Source organism: Rattus norvegicus, chromosome 1, assembly GCF_021556685.1.
Source record: "Rattus norvegicus strain SHRSP/BbbUtx chromosome 1, alternate assembly SHRSP_T2T, whole genome shotgun sequence".
NCBI lineage: Eukaryota > Metazoa > Chordata > Mammalia > Rodentia > Muridae > Rattus > Rattus norvegicus.
The window spans coordinates 209,737,643-209,765,065 of record NC_141534.1 but is presented as its reverse complement, the minus strand read 5'-3'; the positions used below and the strand labels follow the sequence as shown (position 1 = coordinate 209,765,065).

At 51.6% G+C, this 27,423-nt stretch overlaps 1 protein-coding gene across 1 annotated transcript in view; it reads right to left on the bottom strand.

Moving 5' to 3' along the window:
• Positions 1–23,582, bottom strand: part of Muc5ac (mucin 5AC, oligomeric mucus/gel-forming) — a 31,986-nt gene extending 8,404 nt beyond the window's left edge. Inside the window, 34 exon segments of the mRNA NM_001419868.2 lie at positions 53–1,005; positions 1,966–2,329; positions 2,406–2,409; positions 2,412–5,401; positions 6,496–6,681; positions 6,792–6,835; positions 7,475–7,631; positions 7,876–8,004; positions 8,754–8,910; positions 9,242–9,481; positions 11,191–11,370; positions 11,477–11,590; positions 11,683–11,821; positions 12,024–12,175; positions 12,498–12,598; positions 13,013–13,065; positions 13,212–13,467; positions 13,736–13,862; positions 14,391–14,485; positions 16,327–16,491; positions 16,570–16,707; positions 16,793–16,862; positions 17,336–17,446; positions 18,634–18,772; positions 18,958–19,072; positions 19,259–19,384; positions 19,480–19,693; positions 19,814–19,923; positions 20,534–20,624; positions 21,010–21,124; positions 21,372–21,633; positions 21,963–22,022; positions 22,759–22,833; positions 23,471–23,582. Coding sequence (NP_001406797.2) covers positions 53–1,005; positions 1,966–2,329; positions 2,406–2,409; positions 2,412–5,401; positions 6,496–6,681; positions 6,792–6,835; positions 7,475–7,631; positions 7,876–8,004; positions 8,754–8,910; positions 9,242–9,481; positions 11,191–11,370; positions 11,477–11,590; positions 11,683–11,821; positions 12,024–12,175; positions 12,498–12,598; positions 13,013–13,065; positions 13,212–13,467; positions 13,736–13,862; positions 14,391–14,485; positions 16,327–16,491; positions 16,570–16,707; positions 16,793–16,862; positions 17,336–17,446; positions 18,634–18,772; positions 18,958–19,072; positions 19,259–19,384; positions 19,480–19,693; positions 19,814–19,923; positions 20,534–20,624; positions 21,010–21,124; positions 21,372–21,633; positions 21,963–22,022; positions 22,759–22,833; positions 23,471–23,543 — 8,305 coding nt within the window. The 5' untranslated portion in view covers positions 23,544–23,582.
• Positions 23,583–27,423: the final 3,841 nt, after the last annotated feature.

Below are 27,423 nucleotides of genomic sequence, written 5' to 3'. Positions count from 1 at the left end.
AAAATGAGGAAACAGAGTACCTTAGAATTCCCCATACAAATATCTCACTTACCCAAAGGGTATAATTGGCCTGACATGGTGCAGAAACAACGGGTGGTAGAGTGAACTCTAGGACTGGTAGATGAGGATGTGGACACAGATGATGATGACACAACTGGAAATGAGGTCTTGTGGGATGTCACAGGAGTCCGATCGGTCCTGAGGCAGTCTTCAGGAACGTGACAGCAAAGCAGTCGCACCTCATAGTTGAGGCACATCCCAAAGGTGGGTCCCTGGTCGCTGTTCTTGCACACCAGGCCCACTCTGGGGTCACACTGCACCACCTGACCCAGATCCTCCATCGCTCTCTCAGGGTAGTCCTTAGCCCTGCATTCCAACCGTGTGATCTCCTCTGGCCAAGGACAGAGTCTCTCTCCGCTCTTCTTGATGTTGCCATAGGTTTCCAGGTCCCCTCCATGTGGACCAGGAACTGGGAAGTCAGTGTCAAGCCACTTGGTCCAGTTGCACTGTGGCTGGCAGTGGGCCGTCACTGGGGAACGAGTCACCTCAAAATGAGAGCTGGAACCCGTGGTGCTGGTAGGAATGGAGGTGGTGCTGGTTCCAGGACCAGAGATCGTGCTGGTTTTCCCCACGAATGTTGTGTGGGCCATCTGCGTAGAGCTGGTTCTGATATCCGTGGTAGAAATGGTGCTGCTTTCTCCTATGGGTGGTGAGCTGGTGTGGGTTGTGTGGGTGGTGTTGACCCTTCCTGTATTTGGTGAGCTGGTGTGGGTTGTGGAGGTGGGGCTGGTTCCTCCTGTAGGTGGTGAGCTGGTGTGAGTTCTGTGGGTGGGGCTGGTTCCTCCTGTAGGTGGTGAGCTGGTGTGGGTTGTGGAAGTGGGGCTGGTTCCTCCTGTAGGTGGTGAGCTGGTGTGGGTTGTGGAGGTGGGGCTGGTTCCTCCTGTAGGTGGTGAGCTGGTGTGGGTTGTGGAGGTGGGGCTGGTTCCTCCTGTAGGTGGTGAGCTGCTGTGGGTTCTGTGGGTGGTGCTGACTCTTCCTGTATTTGGTGAGCTGGTGTGGATTGTGGAGGTGGGGCTGGTTCCTCCTATGGGTGGTGAGCTGATGTGGGTTCTGTGGGTGGTGCTGACTCTTCCTGTATTTGGTGAGCTGGTGTGGGTTGTGGAGGTGGTGCTGGCTATCTGCACAGAGCTGGTCCAGGCTTCTCCTGTTGATGTTGAGGTGGTTTGAGTTGTGTGGATGGTGCTGGCTCTCCCTGTAATGGGTGAGCTTGTTTGAGATGTGGAGGTGGTACTGTCTGTCTGTACAATGGTTGTCATAGTTTGGGGCATGGAAGTAGTGCCAGGTGTTGAGCTGGTGACAGTCGTACTTCGGGTGCTGGAAAGAGTTGTACGTTTGGTGGTGAGGCAGTCTTCGGGAACGTGACAGCAAAGCAGTCGCACCTCATAGTTGAGGCACATCCCAAAGGTGGGTCCCTGGTCGCTGTTCTTGCACACCAGGCCCATGCTGGGGTCACACTGCACCACCTGACCCAGATCCTCCATCGCTCTCTCAGGGTAGTCCTTAGCCCTACATTCCAACCGTGTGATCTCCTCTGGCCAAGGACAGAGTCTCTCTCCGCTCTTCTTGATGTTGCCGTAGGTTTCCAGGTCCCCTCCATGTGGACCGGGAACTGGGAAGTCAGTGTCAAGCCACTTGGTCCAGTTGCACTGTGGCTGGCAGTGGGCAGTCACTGGGGAACGAGTCACCTCAAAATGAGAGCTGGAACCCGTGGTGCTGGTAGGAATGGAGGTGGTGCTGGTTCCAGGACCAGAGATCGTGCTGGTTTTCCCCACGAATGTTGTGTGGGCCATCTGCGTAGAGCTGGTTCTGATATCCGTGGTAGAAATGGTGCTGCTTTCTCCTATGGGTGGTGAGCTGGTGTGGGTTGTGTGGGTGGTGTTGACCCTTCCTGTATTTGGTGAGCTGGTGTGGGTTGTGGAGGTGGGGCTGGTTCCTCCTGTAGGTGGTGAGCTGGTGTGAGTTCTGTGGGTGGGGCTGGTTCCTCCTGTAGGTGGTGAGCTGGTGTGGGTTGTGGAAGTGGGGCTGGTTCCTCCTGTAGGTGGTGAGCTGGTGTGGGTTGTGGAGGTGGGGCTGGTTCCTCCTGTAGGTGGTGAGCTGGTGTGGGTTCTGGAGGTGGGGCTGGTTCCTCCTGTAGGTGGTGAGCTGGTGTGGGTTGTGGAGGTGGGGCTGGTTCCTCCTGTAGGTGGTGAGCTGGTGTGAGTTCTGTGGGTGGGGCTGGTTCCTCCTGTAGGTGGTGAGCTGGTGTGGGTTGTGGAGGTGGGGCTGGTTCCTCCTGTAGGTGGTGAGCTGGTGTGGGTTGTGGAAGTGGGGCTGGTTCCTCCTGTAGGTGGTGAGCTGGTGTGGGTTGTGGAGGTGGGGCTGGTTCCTCCTGTAGGTGGTGAGCTGGTGTGGGTTGTGGAGGTGGGGCTGGTTCCTCCTGTAGGTGGTGAGCTGGTGTGGGTTGTGGAGGTGGGGCTGGTTCCTCCTGTAGGTGGTGAGCTGGTGTGGGTTGTGGAAGTGGGGCTGGTTCCTCCTGTAGGTGGTGAGCTGGTGTGGGTTGTGGAGGTGGGGCTGGTTCCTCCTGTAGGTGGTGAGCTGGTGTGGGTTGTGGAGGTGGGGCTGGTTCCTCCTGTAGGTGGTGAGCTGGTGTGGGTTGTGGGAGTGGGGCTGGTTCCTCCTATGGGTGGTGAGCTGATGTGGGTTCTGTGGGTGGTGCTGACTCTTCCTGTATTTGGTGAGCTGGTGTGGGTTGTGGAGGTGGTGCTGGCTATCTGCACAGAGCTGGTCCAGGCTTCTCCTGTTGATGTTGAGGTGGTTTGAGTTGTGTGGATGGTGCTGGCTCTCCCTGTAATGGGTGAGCTTGTTTGAGATGTGGAGGTGGTACTGTCTGTCTGTACAATGGTTGTCATAGTTTGGGGCATGGAAGTAGTGCCAGGTGTTGAGCTGGTGACAGTCGTACTTCGGGTGCTGGAAAGAGTTGTACATTTGGTGGTGAGGCAGTCTTCGGGAACGTGACAGCAAAGCAGTCGCACCTCATAGTTGAGGCACATCCCAAAGGTGGGTCCCTGGTCGCTGTTCTTGCACACCAGGCCCACGCTGGGGTCACACTGCACCACCTGACCCAGATCCTCCATCGCTCTCTCAGGGTAGTCCTTAGCCCTACATTCCAACCGTGTGATCTCCTCTGGCCAAGGACAGAGTCTCTCTCCGCTCTTCTTGATGTTGCCATAGGTTTCCAGGTCCCCTCCATGTGGACCAGGAACTGGGAAGTCAGTGTCAAGCCACTTGGTCCAGTTGCACTGTGGCTGGCAGTGGGCCATCACTGGGGAACGAGTCACCTCAAAATGAGAGCTGGAACCCGTGGTGCTGGTAGGAATGGAGGTGGTGCTGGTTCCAGGACCAGAGATCGTGCTGGTTTTCCCCACGAATGTTGTGTGGGCCATCTGCGTAGAGCTGGTTCTGATATCCGTGGTAGAAATGGTGCTGCTTTCTCCTATGGGTGGTGAGCTGGTGTGGGTTGTGGAGGTGGGGCTGGTTCCTCCTGTAGGTGGTGAGCTGGTGTGGGTTGTGGAGGTGGGGCTGGTTCCTCCTGTATTTGGTGAGCTGGTGTGGGTTGTGGAGGTGGGGCTGGTTCCTCCTGTATTTGGTGAGCTGGTGTGGGTTGTGGAGGTGGGGCTGGTTCCTCCTGTAGGTGGTGAGCTGGTGTGGGTTGTGTGGGTGGTGCTGACTCTTCCTGTATTTGGTGAGCTGGTGTGGGTTGTGGAAGTGGGGCTGGTTCCTCCTGTAGGTGGTGAGCTGGTGTGGGTTGTGGAGGTGGGGCTGGTTCCTCCTGTAGGTGGTGAGCTGGTGTGGGTTGTGGAGGTGGGGCTGGTTCCTCCTGTAGGTGGTGAGCTGGTGTGGGTTGTGGAGGTGGGGCTGGTTCCTCCTGTAGGTGGTGAGCTGGTGTGGGTTGTGTGGGTGGTGCTGACTCTTCCTGTATTTGGTGAGCTGGTGTGGGATGAGGAGGTGGTGCTGTCTGTCTGCACAGAGCTGGTGCTGGTGTCCTGGGTGGACACTGTGCTGGGTGTCGGCCTTGTTCCTGGTTGAGGGGTTGTGTGTGTACTACCTGTGACCCAGGTCTTGGTGTTTATGACTGTTGAGTGACCACTGGTATTCTCGGTGGAAAAGGAATATGTGTTTGTGATCCAGTTCGTCTTTGTTTTTATGCTGACTCCATGTGAGGTGGGCTGTGTGGTAGCTGAAGTTGTGGAACAGATGTTTACTATGGTGCAGCATTCTATCCGGATCTCATAGTTGTAGCAAATGGGTGGCAGCTGGTTCTTGTTCAAACAGATCAAACCCACTTCTCGGCTACAGGTCACATCCTGTCCCAGCTCTTGCAGTGGTGTGTTGGGAAAGAACTGAGCCCTGCACTCAACATTCCATGGCTTCTCACAGAACTTGTACCCTTTGGCTCTCAGGTTTACAAAGGTGTCAAAATCACCACTGCTTCTGCCAGGCTCAGGGTAGCTGCCATCTATCCAATCAGTCCAATTGCAAAGCTCCTTTCTGCACCCATGAGTTATCTCAGGGGAGGCTAGGGTGGACCCTAAGGTTGAGATGGACACAGACGATGTGGCTGAAGTTGGCTCTGGCATTGGGCTTGTGGTGGGCAGAGTTGTTTTAACAGTGGTAGAACTGACTGGAGTAGGAGTCGATCGAGCTGGAGCTGATGAAGAAGGTACGGAGGAAGAGGGAGAAGGACCTGGGGTATGGGTAGAAGGACTTGAGGCAACTGTGCTATATGTGTGCTCAGTTGAGGTGACAGGGACTGAGGAGGTTGTGTCCTCCATCGTACTTGTCCTGGAGACTATCAAATGGGTGGTCTGGGTAGGACCAGTGGAGGTTGGACAGTTGATGGGGGTACAGCATTGGATTTTGATCTGGTAGTTGTCACAGAGCCCTGACACCTGGTCACTGTTGTAACAGATCAGCCCTACAGTTGTGCTACACTCCACATGCTGCTGTAGTGCATGGAAAGGCACCCCAGGGTTATCCTCAGCACGGCACTCCACTGCTTTTGGCACTGGGCAGATCTGGTAGCCATGGGCATGGAGGTTCTCCAGAGTGTCAAAGTCACCACTGTCAATGCCACGTCCAGGACGGCTGATATCCATCCAGGGAGACCAGAGGCACTCCTCTTGGCAAGCTGGCATGGTTAAGGTGGAGGCTGAAGTAGATGTAGTCAAGACAGAGGTTGTTTCAGGGGTCTTCACAGACGATACGCTGCTGGCTGTCAACACGGCCTTGCTTGGGGACCCCGGGTACACTACGCTCGGGGTAGGGCTGGAATGTGTGCTGGAGGGTTGCATTGAGGTCATGACTGTGGACAAAAGTTAACAGGGGTGAGCACTGGGGCCTTGGGGCTGTCCACCTGGTCCCTGTCATAACCTCACACCTCATTCATTGACTCCCTTGTGGGTCTCACCACCCTGGTCATATCAACTTTGAAAACTGAGCATTGTAGCTGTACCAGTCAGCTTGTCTTCCCAGACCCTGCCTTTTGGTGGGCAGAAATGGAGTCTAGTGGGTCCATGACCAGACAAATTCATCTCTAAAAGGAATCTACTCTCTGAGCTATGCCTTGAGAGGAATCTATATGCTAAAACCCCTCAAAACTAGTTTGGGTGCCTAGTAATCCATGCAGTGTGAAGCAGGCAGGCAACTATGCATTCTGGGAGAATCTTGTGTTCATGCAAGCCTGGCCTAGGACCATTTGTACTGGAAGATTCTAAACTAAGGCCTGTTAGGCTGAAACGCCTGCTTGCCCCACACAAGCTGGCTCTCTATCCCCCAACCCCACCCACATAGATAAAAATCCTCCACCCCCTTAGAGAAAACTCCTCGTCTCCGAGTTTCTGGCAACCCACCTGAGAGGGCCCATCCAGGGGCTCAGTTTCTGATCACGTATGGACACTGTCCCAGCTCCTAGCTAGTGCATCATCACTCCTCACCTAAGCTCTATAAAACCCCTAGCTTTAGCCTGGTTACCTGTGTGATCTCACTGAGCTCCACCTGCGAGATCAGTGAACCCACCTGAGCTGCCTTGTGATAAATCTGCCTTTATATACTTTTAATCTGGTCTAATCTGGCCAATATTTGCATCACCAAGAGAGAGAAAGCCTTTTAAGGTCCACATTCTCTTGAGATCGTGTCCAGTAGCTACAGAAAGAAGTACCATGAACACCAGGCCTGCCAGAATGGGTCAGTGAGATTGATCCCTTTCTGCTCTGGAACAAAGCAGGGTACTCCTATCCCTTCCCAGCTCTTGCGCCCTTCTTGAGCCTCATGGCCTGCCACCAATATCCAGAGCTAGCCATTAACCTAATATTCAGCAAGAGAGGTGGTACCAATCAGCATGGAGAAGGATCCCCCAGAAAACCTAGCATTTTCTGCTGTTAGTCACATCTGTCTTACCCAGCGTTGTGGAGAAGGAGAAAGTGGTGGGGGGTGGGGGGCTGGTGGAACTGCAGGTGTCAACGATCCTCTCAATGGTGCCATTGTCCCTGCAGTGTGCAGAGATACAACCTCCCATGCCATCTGTCGTGTGGTAGATGGTGTCCCCAGGATGGTACCGTTGCCCATTGTAGGTACAAACACAGGCTGTGGGGAAGAGATGTTTAGCCTGTCAGGATGTGCTGAAGTGCTGGCAATGAGTGCCCCGTCCCACACACCACCCCATCTCCAGCTCAAAGAGAGCTGCAGGTACTCACCACCAGCATCATGGGTACAGTTCACACCACTCTCCGTACAAACGCTGTCAAGAGAAACAAGAAGTGGAACTGAGCGCACAGGACCTGGAACTGTCTGCAGAACCTTCTGTGCTTAGAGTTGGTGATGAATTAGCCCTGCCACAGCCCAAGCTGGAGGCTGAGGTCCCGCTGCTCTACTAAGGTCACACTCTCTCAAACATCACCCCTGTCAATAACCTGTGGAGACAATGTGGACTTTGATGGACATTGTCCCTCATCCCTGGGAGGACATCTGGACTGAGGACACAACACATTCACATACAGATGGATCTTAGGCCAAGAGTTTCCTCACTCCCAGATGAGCCTTAGGACAAAGGCACCCCTCCTCTCACCTGAGCCCCATGCTGAGATTACTCTCCCCTCATTTGAAACCCCCAGGCCAAGGGTGCCCTCCCTGTCAGTCCAGCCTCAAGCCAAGGGCAACCTCCCTCCCAGCTACAGTGATCTCCCTTCTAGCTGAAGCTCAGGCCGCTGGGGTTCTGGCAGATATGCATTGCAGGAGGCCCACGAGGCTGGTAATGTCTTTCTCCTCAGCTCAACCTGGAATTGAGGTTCTAGACCTCAGGTTGATGCTATAAATAAGGTCAGTTCGAATTCCCACACCCCAGTGTTTCAGGTTATATGTGACTGGCTAAGTAACTTACCAGGAATAACAGTTTTCATCTGAAGGTATCGGTGTACCTGGTCGGTACAACTTTCCATTGACACGGCAGGGTGAGGGGCTGACTGTACAGTTGGATACACACTGCATAGTGCCCTCATCAAAGATGGGGGCTGTTGATGGGCACTTGGGGTAGCAGCCTGTGGACCAAGAAACCTGAGTCCCAGACAGAGTCTTCCCAGAGCCCTCTCACCACAGGGCCAAGGTCTGTCCCCTGGGACCAACCTCATCCACAACACTAGCATTTGAGGTTGAAAGCATAAAGGTTCCTAGTGGGACCAGGAACAATAAGAGGATCCTAGGCCTTAGATCCATGGATAGACCCCAGTCCCAATCCTAGGAACCCAACAGATCCTACCCCTCCCAGTTCAGCCTTCAACCTACCTTCCAGGCCACGGAGATCTTGTAGGCACTGTCCAGTAGGGTTCTGGCAGGTACGCATGCAGGGGGCCCCACACGGCTGGTAGTGCCACTCACACTGACCCTCTGGGTTGTAGTAGTCACAGAACAGTGCTGGAAAATGGAAAGATTTACTGGGATAAGCCACTTCCCACCCCACCTGAGAAAGGGTAACTCAGATAAAGGTCTCTGGCTAATGGGAGTGCCAGGAGCAGCAACCACCAAATGGCACTCTCCAGGTACAGCAGCCACCCTCAGCCACACCACTCCCTCAGGGCTCCACATAGACTGTTCTTAAGAAAGGGTATTGATGCCTCCACTGCAGAAGGTTTTCTGAGGCCAGGCCTCCTCCTCCAGCTGCTCACCCTCATTTCTGTTTCACCTGCCTCAGGAAACTATTGGCCCTTTAATGCATCTTGAGGAAAATACCATCTGGCCTCGCTTGCCTGGAACCCTAGTCTACAGCAGATATCATACCCCATCCCTGGCAGTTCCTAGCCCTTGGAGCTGCTCATATTAGAGACACCTGTTGAGTGGTCAGAGTGTGCACAACATGTGCATGCGTGTGTGCATGCACACAGAGTGGTACCCTCCCTCCCAGCTCAGCCTCAAGTCAAGAGCCTTTCCTCCCAAGGCAACAGTGATCTCTCTTCTAGCTGAAGCTCAGGCCACTGGGGTTCTGGCAGGTGTGCATGTGGTGGGAGGGAGTGCACACACACACACACACACACACACACACACACACACACACACACACACACACACACACATTGGCCAGAACCAAATCAGGAGGAGCACAGAAGGCTATCCCCCACCTCATCCCCAGCCCCAACGTTCAGCAACCCAGACAAAGCGCCACTCACGACAGATGTCTGGAGTCCTCCAGGACACACACACTCCCACTTCGTGGCAGGCCTGGGCATAGGCAGCCACAGCAGTGCAGAAGCACTCGCAGTCACCCCCTGAGTCACAGGCACAGGCGTCATTCACACAGGCTTCATAGTACTTGGCCGGTTCCACCTGAAGAAGACAAAAGCATCAGGCTCCGGGGACTCCTCCTCCCCCATCTCTTAGTGCACACAGTAGCCTAATCATTTGGACTAGTTTCTACTAGTCCATGGTGACAAATGTATGATCATGAATATCCTGCCAGACCATCATAGCATCCATAGGCTGGCCCTGATCGTAGAGCTGCCTGAAGCTTCCTCAGTCCATGTTTAGAGTCAACAATCCCCAAACAATAGTCCATTCTGATGTATGCATGTGGGTCCCTGAGCCCCAGACATCCATGCCCTTGGCTGATGGCTTCTCCATCCTAAGGTCCAGAGCCCATCCCACCCCATGGCCGTACATGAGCATGGCAGGCAGAGAAGGCTGCGCTGTTGATGATGCTGCATTGCTTTTGGGCCCAGGACTTGCGGTAAGGGTTGGCAGTGCAGGGATCCTTGGACACCGAGGCATCCGGGCAGGATGGAGACAACTTCCAGCTATTTCCAAACTCCAGCATGTCACTGACCACAGACTGGCTGCGTGTGGTGAAGTCATTGATGGCGTTGTCATCAAAGTTCCCACACAGGCCACAGACCTTGCCCTGTAGAGAAGCACAGAGATTAGAGGTGTGGGACAGAGCCCCCTTCCTTTACCCTGATATCTGATCTACCCTACTGCCACCCAGCTTCCTGAAGGATGAGTCCAGGAAACACAGTGAATGTGAGTTTGGAAGGCAACCCCTCTGGTGTCCAGTGGTAGTGCATGGTACTTGTGCCCATTCGTGTCTGCCCTAGGCCATGACCCCTGCCCATGACCTCCTAGGAGGGCTAGGAGTCCCCCAGCTTGGAATCTCATTTTTTCCATGAGGCCGCTTTATCCTTCTTCTCTCTACATTGACTTTAGAACCAGTTCACAGTCACTTTGTCGGGTGAGCATGGGGCCATCACAGTCAGCTTAGAGCCTGTCTTGGATAGCAGTCCAAAAAAATAAAAACTACTGTGACCTGAACAGTGGGCCCATATTTGTTCTAACTCTGGTGCCTGTGAATGGTGCCTTCCTAGAAACAGAATCTTTGAAGATGTGGTCAAATGATGTAAGGCTCCACTAAGGCAGGGTGGGTTCTGGGTCCCCTGTCTAGTGTCCTTATTAAAGAGAAAAAAGTATAGACACAACCACTTATGGAAAAACTATGTGGCAACAGAGATAGAGACTAGGATAATGAAGCTATAATCCAAGGCCACCTGGAGCTCCAAAGGCTAAAGAGGCAAGAAAGATCCTCCCGAGCCTCCAGAGGGGTCGGAGCCCTACTGATACATCACTTGGGCTTCCAGTGTCCAGGTACAAAAGAGAACTGGCCACCCAGTTTATGGTCATTTGTTACACCCCCCACCCACCCACGCAAGATATGCACAGCAGGAGGTCTCCTTATTGTTATCCTAAGGCTTCTTCCCATCCATCCCCCATCCCCTCCCTCTATCTCTCAAAAATGTATTACACTAATTATAGTGTGTGTGTGTGTGTATCTGTGTGTGTGTCTGTGTGTGTCTGTCTGTCTATTGTGTGTTTGTCTGTGTGCGTGTGTCTGTCTCTGTATATGTGTGTATGTGATGCATGTTCCACAGGGCTCTTTCAGGGGTCAGTCAGTGTGTATTACATTAATTGTAGTGTGTGTGTGTGTGTGTGTGTGTGTCTGTGTGTGTGTGTGTCTGTGTATGTGATGCATGTTCCACAGTATTCTTTCAGAGGTCAGTCAGTGTGTATTACATTAATTGTAGTGTGTGTGTGTGTGTGTGTGTGTGTGTCTGTGTGTGTGTGTGTCTGTGTGTGTGATGCATGTTACACAGTATTCTTTCAGAGGTCAGTCAGTGTGTATTACATTAATTGTAGTGTGCATGTGTGTGTGTGTCTGTGTGTGTGTGTGTGTCTCTGTGTGTGTGTGTCTGTGTGTGTGATGCATGTTCCACAGGGCTCTTTCAGAGGTCACTTCCTTCTGCCATGTGGGTCTTGGAGATTAACCTCTAGACTGGGGTCATAAAGCTTGTCAGCAAGTGCCTTTACCTACTGAGCCATCTCCACCACCCTTCTTTTTCTGTCTCTCTTTGCCTTTCTCTGTCTCTTTGCATGTGTCTTGTGATCTCTCTCACTCTCTCTGTCTATCTCTGACTATCTCTCACTCAATCTTTCTGTCTCTCTGTCTTACTTTTCTCTCTATGTCTTTGTGTGTTTCTGTCTCTCTCTGTTCATCCCCCCCCCCCCCAAAATCCTTGAGAGGGATAACAGAAGGTGCCTCCTTGGCTCACTCAGCCTCACCTTGAACTCAGGGCTGAGTCTGAGAAAGATGCTGGTCTTCTTGTCCCACAAAAGCACCAGGCCAATGTCGGTTTCCACCACCAGGTAGTTGCCCATCTGATGGACGAAGTAGGGGGGCTCCTGCCCCACACCCTTCTGGACCACCTCCATCTTGCTGTCACTCAATTTCAGCTCATAGCTCTGTGTAGCAAGAGATCCTCAGGGCCTATCCAGGACCACGTTCCCTCCATGTGCCCCTGCACCACTCTGCAACCCCAGGGTGTTCTGCTAGTTCAATTCCTCTTACCCCCAGGAAGATCTTGATTCCCTTTGAGCACGTAGTCCCTGTAGTACCACAGGGAATGTTCTCAGTGACAACACGAAAGGCATCCTGGGAGCTGCCGTTCCCACCACAGTTGTCCTAGAGCAGCAGAAGACTATTAGAGGACATGGAAGGGTGGTGAGTTCCTAGGGCTGTGTGTGGCCATGGGTGAGGCTATCAGACGAGCATACCTGCAGCAGTGTGTACTCGCAGTCCCCACTGAAACTGTAGCGCTGCCCATCAAAAGTGATATAGTGGCCATCCCCGTACACAGCACAGGTGGCCAGGCAAGGCTTGTCTGTGCACTGCCACATCCTGTTCTCACAGGTGCTGAGTAGAAAGTGGAGGTCAGCTGAGGGCTCCCACCAGAATGGACACCTTCCCAGGGGACCCCTTCTATGGGGACTCCTTATGGGAAACTGAAGCACAGAGCTTAGACACGTTGGGAGCCTAGGCCGTGCGTGCCATCAGAAGCTGTGCTTAAGCTCAGTCCATTCCCAACAAAGCCTCTTCCGCTGTGACCCCCACATACCAGTTGTTGCAGCCCACTTGGATGGTCTCCCCAGGCCTGTAGGTGGCCTCATTGTGCACACAAGGGCAGTCCTCAGCAACAACACAGCTTCCATTGCCATCTGCCACCAGCCCATTCGGGCACACACAGCCAGGCACACACTCGGAGCTGTACTGTATGGAATATGGACGGGGTGAATGGGACTGAATATGAATGGATGCCTGGGGCTGGCATGTCCTTTTGGCCTGCAGAGCTGCAGGTACCATGGGAACAGGACACTCAACAGCAGAGAGACCAGAGGTGCTCAGAGAACACAGTCTACCCATGCTGCCCTGATGGCCCTCAGCATTGGAAGGCCCTGCTGCTCTTCTCCAGAAGCAGACATGAGGGGGGCTAATGGTCTCCACAGACACCGTAGCAGGAGAGGTCAAGGAAGTAAGGGTTTCATCAGGAAGGTCCCAGGGACGGTTATTAGGGAGTGACCAGGTCACTTACGCAGGTCATATCTAGGGTGTGACAGCTCTTCTGACATCCAGCTCCAGTGTCACCAGGTGTGGCATTACGACAGTCAAAATAGATCATGGGGGCATCACACACTGAAGAAGGAAGAGGACCAGTGAGGTTATGCCATCTATCCCTGCCAAGCTTTCTCTGAGGGTAGCCAGTGCCATGATAACTTAGTCATTTGTTTCCAGACAGCCAAGCATGTGCTGCCTACCTTGTGATGGAGGGGGGGGGGGCGGTGCACATCCATGTTATACATGCAGAGTGCATGTGAGTGTGTATGTGTATTATATGAGTTGAGAATACACTGAATGTTTCATGATTATATGTGCACAGTGACCACACCCTCAGTTCCCCTGTTTTGGAGCCCAAGGGCACACAGACACAGACTGTGCCACAACAGTGAAACCGATCATCAACCCAGCTCTGTTCACTTGCAGTGGGCATGAACCCTGGTACCTCTTTGAGTGTTCTCCCAAAGTTGACAAGCTTCCTTAAAGGCTCACCTGGAGTCAGGACAGGACCTCCAATACAAGTTAGTGCTCCTTGGGTGCAGGTGCTGTAAGTAAAGGGCTTTTAGAATATCATCCACTCTAGGCCCTGTGAATCCCCACCATGTCCTCCTTGTTTGCATGATTACAGGTGCATGGGAACAAGGTGACAAGGTCCTCTGGAAACATACTCTGCCAGGACTAAGAGTCTTACCAAATGGCCCCGTTGTCATGCACAGACTCGCCATTGGGAACTGGGGATCCCTTGTAATAGCAAGGACAGCTAGTGGCCTGTACACATTTGCCCGAATCATCCAAGAAGGTGCCTTTGGGGCAGGTGCAGCCATCCACAGGGATGAAGTTGACATGGCAGGTGACATCTTCCTCACTCAGAGACCGGCAGGTGGGCTGGCAGGTGCTGATATGGTATTGATAGGTCATCGACTTGGGACAGGTAATTGTAGGTTTTGCTGTGTGAGAACAGAAAGAAGGGACACTTAGAATACTGGTGGACACATAGCCTGGCAATCACCACAAGAGGACCTAGCAGCTCAAAGCCTTTTCAGCTCCCCAGACACTGTCTCCCAATTAGTTCTCTTGGTAACAGTGGCTTGGGTCTCCCTTGGTTTCAGAGACTGACGTAGGAATAAGACCCTTGGAGCATCCAATTAGCTATTAGGCCAAGGATAGGGCCCTGGCCTGTACAGAAAAAGAGTTGTTTACCCACAGCATACTCACCGCATATGCCCTCCCTCCAGTCACTGAGCAGCACGCCTTTGGCAGCACAGGCACGCACGTAGGAGGACAGGGCGGCACACAGGCAGTCCTCACTCTTCTCACAGTTGCACGTGTCAAACATGCAGTTCTGGATGTAGAGACATTGGGGTATCAGGGACCCAGCCTCACATTCAGGAGCCTGATATCTGACTGCCCCTTCCCCAGTCCTAATGTATGCCTAACTTCCTTACCGTCCTCAGGACACTTCCCCACCTTCCATTCCTCTTTAGTTAATTTTAATGTTGAGATCTCTCAAGCAGCCAACCTTCCCTCTAGGACATAGATTCTGGGAAGACCCTGGCCCTTTATCTCTGTGACCCACCTGGCCCACCTCTAGAATATCCTGTCTTCTTTACTGTCTTATGACTCACACGTCTCAAAAGATTCGTATTAAGTCCTGTTCCTAGTACAGACCTGAGGTTTGATCTAAACTTAATGAACATGCAATGAGAAAATAAGGACCATGGATGTCATGGAGGTACAGACTTGGAGAATATTTCTGCCACAAGCTGCCTGTCAGTTGCCTCCCTCCAGTGTCTTTTGGTCTTCCAACTATGGAACACACAATGCAGTGTTGGAGTCCTAGCTAGCTGAAGAAGCGGTGAGTGGGCATTACCGAGAAGAAGGTGCTGGGGTTCACTGTGGCATGGCACTGGGAAAATGGGCCATTGGCATCAGTCAGCTGAGAACACCAGTGCTGCGCATACTTTTCTGTGGATAGAAAGGTATCCATCAGCTACTTATTTACCCAAGCCCCTGGGTTTCTCCCACGTGGGGTCATGAGGCATAGAGAAGTTACAATCATTGTTTCTCTTCTTTCCTATGTCCCCAGACCTCTCACCTCCTAGGAATATGAATGGCCATTGCCATGGACAAATACTCAAGACTTCTGGACAAAAATACAGAGGAAAATGATGAAGGATCAGCTGATCCTGAACCCCACCTCCTCAACCCTACTTATGGGGCTGGACAATGTCACAAGTACATTAGAGCATTATTCCTTTCTTTTATTCTGAATCAGGGTCCCTGAAGTCCAATGCCCTGTGTACAGAAGATGATGTCCCTGCCATCTTTGAATCTGTCCTGGAGATCCATCATATCTTCCTGCCATATGATGCCTACACGGAGACTGGTCACCACCCTTCCCTAGAGTATCCACATTTGTTTCACATGTAATACTACATGGTATAAACTGTAGCAATAAATTTTTTCTGAAAATACCTGTGGTCTTCAAAAAGAATGTACTTTTTCCAGATGCTAGAGTCAAGTTAATAATAAGCCTTGTGACTCATTGAAGACAGTGTACCCAATCTGCTGCCCTATCATACGCTTAGCCTGTTCAAGTTAACCTGCCTTTAAGAGAACCATATAACTGACCTTGCTATGCCTTGGACTTCTTCCATAACTAGCTTTTACAATATAAGATAAATTTATAGTTTTAATCTTAAATTGTGTCCTTTTCCATGCCCTGACCCAAAATAATGAACATGTATTATTATAATCATGTGCCGAAAGCATCCAACAGGCTGAAATTAGCATTACACAAAGTAAATGCCCCATAAATGTTGTAAACAGCAAGCAGATACAGGTTGATAAAGTCTGTGTGTAGTTTTGAGTGATATTCCAGGTCAACTGAGGTCAGGAAAATTTTTTTTTTGTAAAACTGTTAAAAATGTCTATGAAAAAGAATTTCTCATTGCTTCTCCATATTTTTCATGCTGCTTAATAAAATATGGGGCAAAACATTTTGTTACAGACAGGCAACAAGGACAGATCAAATACAATAGACAGGCCACTCGCTACAAATGTAGACATTTGGAAAACACCAGAAGAGAAATAGAGGATTCAAATTTGAGCTCACTTTGAGTCAAACTATTCCAAGAGAAAGCTTCCTTTTCCCATTCCTCCATATGACATCTACACACTTTAGTGCCCTCTGTGGGGTATCTTTAGTGTGTGATTGACACAATACAGTACACACTAGTTTGCTTATTCATCACTTCGGGGTAGACAGCTGGTATGCTGGCTGGTTTTGTGTGTCAACTTGACACAAGCTGGAGTTATCACAGAGAAAGGAGCCTCAGTTGAGGAAATGCCTCCATGAGACCCAGCTGTAAGGCATTTTCTCAACTAGTGATCAAGGAGGCAGGCCATTGTGGGTGGTGCCATCCCTGGGCTGGTGGTCTTGGGTTCTATAAGAAAGCAAGCTGAGCATGCCAGGGGAAGCAAGCCAGTAAGTTAACATCCCTCCATGGTCTCTGCATCAGCTCCTGCCTCCTGACCTGCTTGAGTTCCAGTCCTGACTTTCTTTGGTGGTGAGAAGCAATGTGGAAAGTGTAAGCTGAATACACCCTTTCCTCCCCAACTTGCTTCTTGGTCACGAGCCTTGTGCAGGGATAGAAACCCTGACTAAGACTGCTGAACACCAAGCCCGGTCAGAGTTCGCTGAGAAAATGTTTCTTGGGAAATAACCAGATCACAAATGAAACCAAGTACACAAACCCCTCGGCATTCAGCAGAGTATAGACAAACAGCTAAATAAACAAATTCACCATTCTCCACGCTGAGCGAGCAGGGGTCCTCAAAGATATTCTTAACATTGGGACAAGCCGCCTGAGTCTTGAAGGTGTTGAAGAAAGCAGCTGCTGTGCCCTCCACAACCCCACTGATGGTCTGGAAGTCATCGGCCTGCATACTGTTGAAATTACCACAGAGCCCTAGGAGCAGAAAAGCAGGTTGAGGCCCCATGTGGGCTCTAAGACAGAATGGGCTCAGACACAGTCAGGGCTTCTTACCGGAGGTTAGCCCCCTGAACTCGGGTGCTATACGCACAGACACCTGCATAATGGGATGCAGCTGGATCTCAAGCTGCAAACCCAGGTTGGTCTGGCCAATGATGAAGAAGGTTGAAGGCCGGAAGAAGGTAGCGTTGGCTGTGGGCAGAAAATGAGGATTTCAAGGTGGGAGATGTCCCATGGGCTAGATCTACACATTCAGAATCACAGAAGCAGCCCTCACCTGTGGATACCGGCAGCTGGGTATAGATCTGGTTCACAAAGACCTCTCCAGTGGCTTTCACTGTGATCACCTAGAACCAATTGCAGAGCCAAGGGCGTCAGTATGGGACTGAGCAATATCTCTCCACTGTCCCGTGGTAACCCACACAGGCTGTGAAGTGTGCTCACTAGGAGACCTTGGGCTACAAATCTGTAGTCCCCATGAGGTAAACGTGTTTCAAGATCAGGTCCCATACTTGCCCTGACTTTGTAAACTTTCAAAAGAATCATATCTTAAGTAATATAAAAACAGAAAGTAATATATTAAAAAAAATAATGGAGAAGTTGTACTGGATAGAAATGCCTGAGTCCTCTTTCTTGGGTCCAGCTGGTGCAATCCCAGCAGTCCCAGTATCAAACACCCGCTGTGTTCCACTTAAGGCTCACTGTTCAGGATGTGAATCCAGGGACTAGGCGGAGGTCACAGGCAATGGGAACATGTTCTTTCCACCTTCCAGGACCTACCTCTTCCAGGGTTCTCCTCAGCTCTCCCTGTGATACTCACCGTCTTCCCCCCACCCAGGTTCAACGTCACAGTCTTCAGACAAGTCTCGCTCTCAGTCAATCCACACTTCCGCAGCTCAGCCAGCACAGTGAAGGCATTGCTGTCATAGGGCTACGGGGAATGACACAGGTCCTCACATACTGCCTCAACCCCTGCCCACCTCATCCTCTCACTGCCCTTGTTGAAAATCTCAAGTCCTCCACTGCTGTAGACTCTAAGAAGCAGCCATTTGAATCCAGGAGGAAGGTTCTCTTAGGAGCACATGCCACGAGCCTCCCTATCCCCCAACAAGGGGGCTCAATGTACCTACTGAATGCAATAATTCTAAAAGTTGGGAGGGAGACTGAGGGGAATTGGGAGTGGGAGAGAAAGTGATCAAAATGTACATTGTGTACATTTATGAAATTTTCAAAAAATAAATAAAAATACTTTTAAAAGGAAAACAGGTGTGTGTGTGTGTGTGTGTGTGTGTGTGTGTGTGTGTGTGTGTGTGTGTGTTTTGAAGATCAGTGGTTTCCAAGGTGGAGAGGAAGATGGTCAGGTACAGTCTAGGATGGTCAGCATGGTGAACTACTGGATGATGCTAAGGTACAGGATATTTCACATTTGTGAAATCCTGGGGCATGCTCAGGAGTCACCCTGATGGTCTCTGCCGTGGACAGGAATGGCTGACTGTTTTCTCAGCATTAGTTGTAACCAATGCATCATACTAAAGCAAAATGTTCCTTCAGGGGAGGCTGATGGAGTCGGTGAGGTTTAGGGACTCCCTGGACTTCCTATTTATTTGTAAACATAAAATTATTCCAAAAATAAAACAAGACAGGGGCTGGAGAGATGGATCAGTGGTTGGGTACTGCTCTTGCAAAGGGCCAAAGTACAGTGCCCAGCACCTACATCAGGTAGCTCATAACCACCTGTAACTCCAGCTCCAAGGAATATGATGCCTCGTCTGGCCTCCATGGCACCAGGCACATGTACACACAGAGAAACACATGCATACACATAAGTAAAATATGCAAATAAAATATTAAGTCTCTTTTAAGAAAACAAGATCAGAAGGGCCAGAGCAATGTGCAGGGGTCATTCAGAACTAGAGGATCAATCAACAGCTGACTGACTCCATAGAGCCCTGGGCCAGCAGGCAAAAATATTTCCTCATGACTTTACCATGAAGTCCCCCAAGGTTTCCCTGGTGCAGCAGTGATGGGAAGCCTAGGCTAGTGATACCTAGGGAGGCCCTTGTCTTGGTGCAGCTCCCCAAATCAGAAAGCCCAAGGTGAGGACAACATAGACCTCACCTTGCACAGCACGTAGCTGCAGTCCCCATGTACTGTGTACTGCCTTTCATCAAACGTGGAGATGTGGGAGCCTCCCATTACTGAGCAGGTACCAGAGCATGGAACTTCCTGGCAGCTCCACTGACCTCCAGAGCACGTGCTGCATGTAGGAAGAAGGACATATTGTGTACTAGTCCCATACACACTCCTATGATTTTTGCCACCAAACTGAAGGCTCCTGCCCATGGGGCACTGGCCACATCATCCTGGGACCTAACAAGTTCACAAATCCCGAGGAAGAAAGTATATGCCAGGGTCTTGAATGGGGAATCCAAAACATACCACTTGGTGCAGTCAGTAGAATAGCTGGTACCCGGTGCATACAATGTCCCATTGTACAGGCAAGCACACTGGGACACAGGGACACAGCCCGTCTGGTTACTGTCATCAAGCACCATACCTGTAGAAAGCAAGTCCATGTGATAGGTGCCATCTAAGAACCCCAGGAAACATCAATAGCACAGAGACACTTTCGGCCAGGGTCATAGGGATCTCTCACCAAGGCTGGACAATACAGCAGGATCACCAAAGCAGTTGTGTGCTTTGGAGGTCTGGGGTTAGGGTTGGGGTGGAGACTCCATCTTACCCTCAGGACAGAAGCAGCCAGCAACACAGTGGTCCTCACAGACCTGGGAATGCTGGGGGTTGGAGCAGGTGTCTACACAGGGTGAGCCACATTCCTGGTACTCCATGTTGAGGAGACAGGTCTGAGCTGCAAGAAGACCAGAAAGAAAGGTCATATCAAGTCAGGTCCCATTTACCAGACGGGTGATGCTATGATGGGAAGGTGAGGCTGAGGGTACTTACGGCAGAGGTTGGGACCCCGCCAGTTCTGAGGCTGTCCTCCGGCATGTGCACACTGCCGAGAGTACTCAGCCAGGGTATGGCAGATGCAGTTAGACGGGTCAGAGCTCTCACAGAGACAGAGGTCCTGCTGGCAAGCCTCCAGGTAGCTGCTGATGTCCACCAGGGCCGCACAGTTTGAGAACAGCTGACCTTTCAGGATCTCTTCACAGATGCTCTAGACAATGGCAGGTGCCCACGCTGAGTTTTGATCCCAGGCTTCCCAGAAACACCTAGGTTAGCCCAGAACCCACAGCCCTCCTCCCCACCCCGTCCACCCATTCTTCTCAAGTCTCACAGATCTGATGGAGCAGTTCTTCTGGGGCACGGGGAGGGGGTCCTGGCACTGCTCTGTGGGGCCGTCCATCTTCTGAAAGTTCCCAAACTCAAGGGGTGTCAGCCTAACATCTGCAGGAAGTCCAGAGCAGCTCTGTCTACAGGTCCCAGGCTCTCAGCCCATCATCTCAATGGCCAAGCCCAAAGGGTTGACCCCTGCTAGCCTATATACAGCATTGCCTGACAGAAGCAGACATACACATGGATAGGTTGTTACCCACAGCTTATATGGGACGTGGGGAGACTGAAAGAGGGAGGGGTGTGGGAGTATCTGGATGAGACAGCTGCATCTGTGATTCCATTACATAGTGGTAAAGAAATATGACCCTCTCAGGCCTGAAAGAACCAAGGATGATTCCATGTAAGGGTCTGTGTCCCCAGAATAGCTGTATCAAGAACCAGAGCTTTGCCGGACATCTTGTTCCCCACATGCACCTGTGAGGGGTGCCAAGAGTATATGCACACAAATATGTGTATATACAGATGTGTCTGTGTGAACTTATGCATGAGCTGGGATTGTGAGAGGGAAGCCTATGTGTATGTGCATGCCTGTGTGAGCAGCAGGCATATGCAAGTTGTGAGAGAGAGTGAGCATCTGTTTGCATACACATATAGATACTCGGTTTGAAATACTGGGAGACTAAGCCTCTTGGGGCCCCAGGGGCATTGCCTGGGAACTTACTGTGGGAGAGAAACTCGCTGGATTCTGGACTGCCATTGAAGTCTCCACAGAGACCACAAGTCTTGTTGGCATATTTGGTGTCCAACTCCAGCTGAAATTGGAGGAGATATCAGACACCTGTTGCCACTATAGACACCCCAGGATGTAAAATATAGACTCCCCAAAAGAAGGTGAGGGTTCTCAGAGAAGACACAAGCCAAAAGACCCTCCCCATCAGTTATATGAAGACTTGACTCAGAGCAGGGCTCAAGAAACCATCCCAAATACACAGGACCTATGTCTGGGGGCAAAGACCGTGAGGTTCTGCTGATATCTGGATGCTCACCTTCTCTAGCTGTGTGGGGCCTTATGCCCCTTCTCCTTACCCACCTCCTGATTTCACTAAGAGACTCCATTCTTTGCCCCCATTTTACCAGAAAGCTATGTCCACTCCCACCCATGCCCACCCCCCACCAGGAGACTCTACTCTCCCTCACCAGAAGACTGTCATCATCATTCCACATGAAGACCAGCCCCAGCCTGGCCACCACCTTCAGGTAGCCATTGCTGAGCTCAATGAGGACCCCAGACTGGCTGAAGGGCAGCTGGACCCTGTAAAAGAGAGTAGGGATAAGGTACTGAGGGGCGCAGAGACAAAAAAGACCCCAGGTGAGAAGATCCTTACAGTCATGTGTGTGACAGAGACATGGACCTGGAATGCCAGGATTAAGGAAGAGTTTAAGAGGCAGTTCTAGTATGGGGTTTGCTCCTCAGAGTAGAGTCTTGCTAACAATGCCAATGTCTCTCACATCCCTGAGATACCACCAAGCACCTCCATCCAATACTGCCCCAGACTCACGGGTGGTTATTGACTAAGACGGAGCTCTTGGTCAGCTCAACAACTAGGCCATCAAGCTTCATGATGACCCTGCTCAGAGTGGTGGAATTAGACTCCAGGCCACGGCGTAGCTGGATATTGAAGTCCTCGTAGGCAGCCCCACAGTGTTCCGAGAACACATAGTTGCACAGACCAGGGAAGTAGAAGACCTGTCCATCAAAGGTCTTGTAGTGGAAGTTGCCCCATGTGCTGCACACCCGCCTGGTATGTGCTGGGTTGAAGGCTGTGGACCAAAGCAATGACAGGCTCTGAAGGCAACTATTTTGGTCCCAGAGTCCTGATGTGCCCTCCATGTTTTTCCTTTAACATGGCACCTTTTTCATGCATCACTGGGATCAGAGAAGCTGCTGCCCACAGTGGGCCTCTGAGATCCTATCTGACTTAGGAAACCCTGGGACCAGCTCACAGCAGCTTTGGACACCCCTCTCAACATTCCTAGGTTTAAGTATCATCCAAGACCAGGTACCCTTGTCTAAGTAACTCTTCAGGCCTAAGAGAGCATACCCCAGCTAAGCAGGCCTCTTTCCCAGGTACACTTTGGGGTTCACTCACCTCGTACCACAGGAATGGTCTTCAGAGGTGGGATGATGGTCACTCTATTGAGTGGGGTACCTATGGAGGCAGGAGCTTGGGTCATCGGGTGCACAGTGAGGTAATGGGGTGACTGTGACACAGGGGAAGAGGCTAAGGGCACAGAGCCAGCAGAAGCAGACTCCCAGGTCTCCAGTCCAGCGTGGATGCTACTGCCTATTGAGATCCAGGATGGGGCCTACATCCCACATTCTCTTCTCTCACTGACCTCTGAAACCATCATTCTTTAGTGCTCTCAGAGCCCGGAAACTTCTGTTCGCACATGGGGCTTGTGTCCTGATCCTCACCAATGCCAGAATCTAAGTCAACAGCTTAACCTCGCACCCCTTCCCTTTTTTAACCAGTTTGGGGAAATGCAAGGTGCCAGCTGGCCCCAGAGGCCCCCCGAGGCCCCTTGCTTTGACTGATTCCCTAGCTCCTAGGGTCAAGACACAAAAGGTGAGTGTGGTGTTGAAATGGGTTAATCAAAGCAAGAGAGACAGAGGTAGGATCTACATAGGTGGAAGCCTGTGTCATGGCCCAATCAACCTGACAGACTTTCTGTAGCTCCCTCCAGAACCTGAGCATAGATGCCTGTGACACTTCCATGAGCTGGATTAGCTGGGAACAGGAGGAGAGCAGCCATTCCGGGTTCCGACTCTTCGGTGTGCTAACTGAGGAACCATTAAGGCAAGAAGCCCCCGGGGACCCAAGGCCATACTCTGGTAGAGTGGTGGGGACCTGGCAGGCGCAATGGGGACCAAAGGCTAAGACTCACCAACATGCCCTTGAGGTTGAGATAAGTCAGAGTAGTGTTCAAGGTGAGATTTCCGAGTGTCCTCAAGGGCCTGACCTACAGAAGAGGAGATGGGCCTGAGCTGAAAGCCAGACAGGGACTTCAGGCAGCCCAGGCTGCTGGCCACCAGCAAGAAGATGGAGGAAGGAACATAATATATCACTAGTTAATGACCGCAGTGCAAAGTCACTTAATGGTGGGTGAATAGCCCACTCCCATCCTACACAGAAGGTTTGAGCAAAGTTGGGACTGACTTGCCCCCTAAGCCTAGTTTTCTGGTGCCTCCACCTCCTGCTAGGGCCGGGTTAAGGGACACTACAACATTCCCAGGACCGCTTGCAGCTCACGGTTTCTTGTGAGGTTTTGCCAGAAAGCGTTGTGAGCATATGAGCAGGCTAAGAGACTACCTTGGCCAGTTTGGGGGCTCTGAGATGTAGCCTTCTGCTCCCCAACATTGGATGCCCATCTTCCATTCCCTGTATACCAGAGTTACTTCCCTGCCTCTTGAGTTAGAGACAGAAGTTGTCAGATCAAGGCAAGGGCTACATGGCAGGACCCTCTCACAGACACACTCTTAGAGCTTGCCAAGACCCAGATAAGACTCTGAACTTCACTGCCCACCTGAGTCCAGGGCATGGGGGAGTGAAAACGTCTCTCTAAATGGCCTAGGAAAGATGGACACTTTGAGTCTTACCTGTGTGTTGGTTGAAGGTCAGAGCCAAGGCTAGGACCCAGAATGGGGCCAACTTTCTCCGGCCAACACCCATGCTATGGAGCATGGGGAAATGTCCCCACTGGCAGCCTCTGAGGAGAGACTCTAGTCACCAGCAGCCTTTTGTAGTCCAAGAGCTGGCTCCAGCCCCAGTGGCTTCACGTGTGTGGGTGGGGCAGGCCTGTGGTTCCCCCTCACCCAGGTAAACAGTGGGCACTCAGTCACTTCAGGCTGGGTAATAGCAGCAGTCAGGGATGGGTGTGCCGGCAGGTGGAGCCTGGCTTCCCCGAGGCACCCCCAGGTCTCACCTGTGTACTCCTCCCCAAGCAGAACCCACCCAGACTTTCCCAGGCCACCTTCTAAGCCACGAGTTCCTGGTACCTCATAGACATATCTTCCGGCCTGACCAAATGTTGCCTTTGAGACTCCCCCTGAGCTTGTCCTGGACAGTCATCCTCCATTTCCTTGGAGAGGAGCTCAAAACTACTAACCTCCCTACCTAGCTTCATACTCCCCAAACCTGGGCTATTTACTTCAAGTTCCCAAACCCAAGTGTCCTCAAGGGCCTGACCTACAGAAGAAGAGATGGGCCTGAGCTGAAAGCCAGACAGGGACTGCAGTAGACGCTCATACCCACTGGATGCTTCTGGATGCCAGAAGCCAAGGCTTTTAATGCCCACTGGGTTGGAGAGATGCTACTGACACTGCCTGAGAGGAGCCTGTGCTCACTGTCCTGATGTCCAGATGGAAAAGCCTCAAGAGACACTGGCCCTCTCCCTGCTGGAGATAGGTCAAAAGTTAAAGAAAGAACTACATTTTAACTTGCTGGTTGCTTCTGACCTCCCTTGATGACCATCTCAGGCCTATCCTGGCCAGGTGGTTCTCTGTACCTACCTTTTATGCATGCCATGCCTTGGTCCCAGTGTGTGTAGGGGGGCGGGGAGAGAGAGAGAGAGAGAGAGACAGAGACAGAGACAGAGACAGAGACAGAGAGACAGAGAGAGACAGAGACAGACAGAGAGAGAGAGAGGAAGGAGGAGGAGGAGGAGGAGAGGAGAAGAGAGGAGAGGAGAGGAGAGGAGAGGAGAACACTTCAGACATCACAGGAGTTTGAGGACCCAGAGGAAATATAAATAAGAAAATGAGGGAATCAGGGAAGAAAGTTAGTGAACGAATAAATAAGTGAGTGAGTGTATGGATGCATAAGTGAATGAGTGAATCAATCAATGAGAAAAATCAGATGAATGAACAGACAAAGAATGAATGAATGAATGAATGATGAATGAGTGCAAAGGTGAGTGGACAACTCAGTAAATGAGGTGATGGCTAAATCAATAAGTGTGGATGGATGGATGGATGGATGGATGGATGGATGGATGGATGGATGGGTGGGTGGGTGGATGGATGGGTGGATGGATGGATGGATGGATGGATGGATGGATGGATGGATGGGTGGATGGATGGATGGATGGATGGATGGGTAAGTGAAGAATGAATGACTAGAGAAGTGAATGAGTGCATGAGAGCGTGAGCTGAAGGATAAATGAAAGAGCAGACACACAGGGAAAGACGTGGGAGGTAATGGGATGTATGAGTTAGAGGACTGGGCTTAGATACATGACGACCCCCTGCGCCAACCACCAACTGGTGCAGAGCTTGGAGCCTTAGCACAGAACATGAAACCTGGAGAAATGTCGGTGGTGAGTCCTTTCTGTGGGCCAATGGACAGGGCTAACAATGGCTGGGTGTCTGGACTGTGTGATTTGGGACCGGTGCCACTGAGGAGTCCATAAGGAGCTACAGGTGACCCAGACTGGGAGCAGCACATGACCATGGCCATCCCTTCCTCACCCTTAGCAAAGCAGGAGGCTCCATGGCCAGCAGGATTTTGGCCCTAGCACAAAAACAGCCTACATCACATCGTCACCCCTGAGCCCTTTGAGTTATCAGCCTGGCTTTGATGGATATCATGTCTAGTGTCTAAGACTGGGTTAAACCACAGTAAGGGAGTTGGGGATTTAGCTCAGTGGTAGAGCGCTTGCCTAGCAAGCGCAAGGCCCTGGGTTCGGTCCCCAGCTCCGAAAAAAAGAATAGAAAAAAATATATAAAAAAATAAAAAAATAAACCACAGTAAGCTGATCCCTTGACCAGATCACAGACAAGACCACCCCAGGCCGTAGCATAGAGAAATATTCTCAGAACTGCTCTGGGGAAAATGCCTGTGTGACTGCCTGGTCCTGTTATGGCCATGTGGGTGCCGAGCTTCCTTAAGTACCCAGTTCTGGGCACTTCAACCATTGGACATTGGCTACCAGGCCTGTTAGCTGTCCCCATGTATATTCAATCTAGCTGGACCATTGGCAGGCCCCAGTACTCTCCCAGAGGCTGAGCAGTCTCAGCACTCAGGATTCACATGCCCACCCAGTAAGGCTCCAGTGGCTTCTGGGCCCCTGCCTCCAGCCTCACTCTGACACCTACGGTAGACTCCGGCCAGACTGGCTGGCCTCTTGCCCCTTCTTCCACCCTGGAACTGAACCTGTTCAGCTTCTGATTAAAGGTAGGTATGGGAGCAATGGGTAGGCCTAGAAGCCGGGGTGACAAGGCCTGACTTGCAGGACGGATCACAAGTGGGGCTGTGCTCAGCTGCTGGAGACTAAAGGATACTGTCCTAAAGGACATACAGGGAAAACACTGTGCACATGAAAGCAAAGGGTATGGGGCCAGGGCAGTGGCCCAGAGCCTTCCTCTGGCCCTGAAGTCACTCAGCTCAGGGACTGGACCTGGGCTGGAGCCCTCCCTTCAGGAACTGATAAGTGAATGGCTCACTGCAATCTGGCAATCTGGCAAGGAAGGATTATACCCCAGCCATTGCCATGGAGTTAGGAAAATGTTAGGGACCAGAACAGGGCAAAGGCCATGGCCATATTCCAGCGCATCCCTGCCACACTGTTAGTCCCACCTCTGCAAACCCCCCGCCCCCAGTGTGTTACAGGAAGCCAGTATCTGATATCCCCTCGATCCTGGCAGGCTAGCCTGGTGACTCAGTGGAGATTAAGCTGGATCACGTTGGGATCAGCCCCAGAGGAGGGCAAAAAATAGCCAGTCTGGACAGCCTTGAGGATTGGAGATGTGGCTGGCAATTCCGAGACTCCATGACCCACACGAAGACCCTCCCTCATCTACAAGTTTAGCCCTTCTTTGGAGGATGCTTTGAGTTCTCCCTGGGACAGTTATGTTCCAGCTCCCTTCCCACCTGCAGTAAGAACCCCTTAGGGGTTTTCTTTGTCTCGGGCAGAGCCTTGGGCCTACACCCTCTTAACATTAGTGTACCATACCCACTCTACTGCCTCCTGCCTCCCCCCGCCCAGCCACAGCCTGACTCTCGGCTCAGCCCAGCACTGATCCAAATGAGCTACCTCAGATCTCAGCGTCTGGAACTCCAGGGCTGGCATCTTCCCACTGCCCACACTTCTCCCTTCCAGGTTCTAGGCACAGTCCTGAAACCCTCATGTCAGCCTCACTCTACCCAGAGAAGCCCATGTCCCTGCAGCCATGGTAGACCTGAGATCCCTCAGCTCTCCCTGAAAATCCGGGGGTACACTTTGCCATAGAGTTTGCTTCCCGGCAGAAAGGAGCATCCTGCATGTGGTTCCTGACAGTTATGTGGCCCTGGACCAGCCCATCATCTACTCCATGTCTCAGGGTCCCCATCTGTAGGAGCTGTTGCATGGTGAACTACCAGCCCAGTGATGACCTGAGTTCAAATCAGGACCGGATCCTCTGCACTGCTCCCTGTCTCTGGAAAAGTCCTCTGTGGCAGTCCTCCGTCCTCCCTAGGAAGGATGTGGGGGAATTGCTCCATTTCCCAGAGACTAAGCTAATCAAGGAGCGTGAAAGCATTCCTGCTTCCTCAGCCACAACGCTGAGCAAGTTCC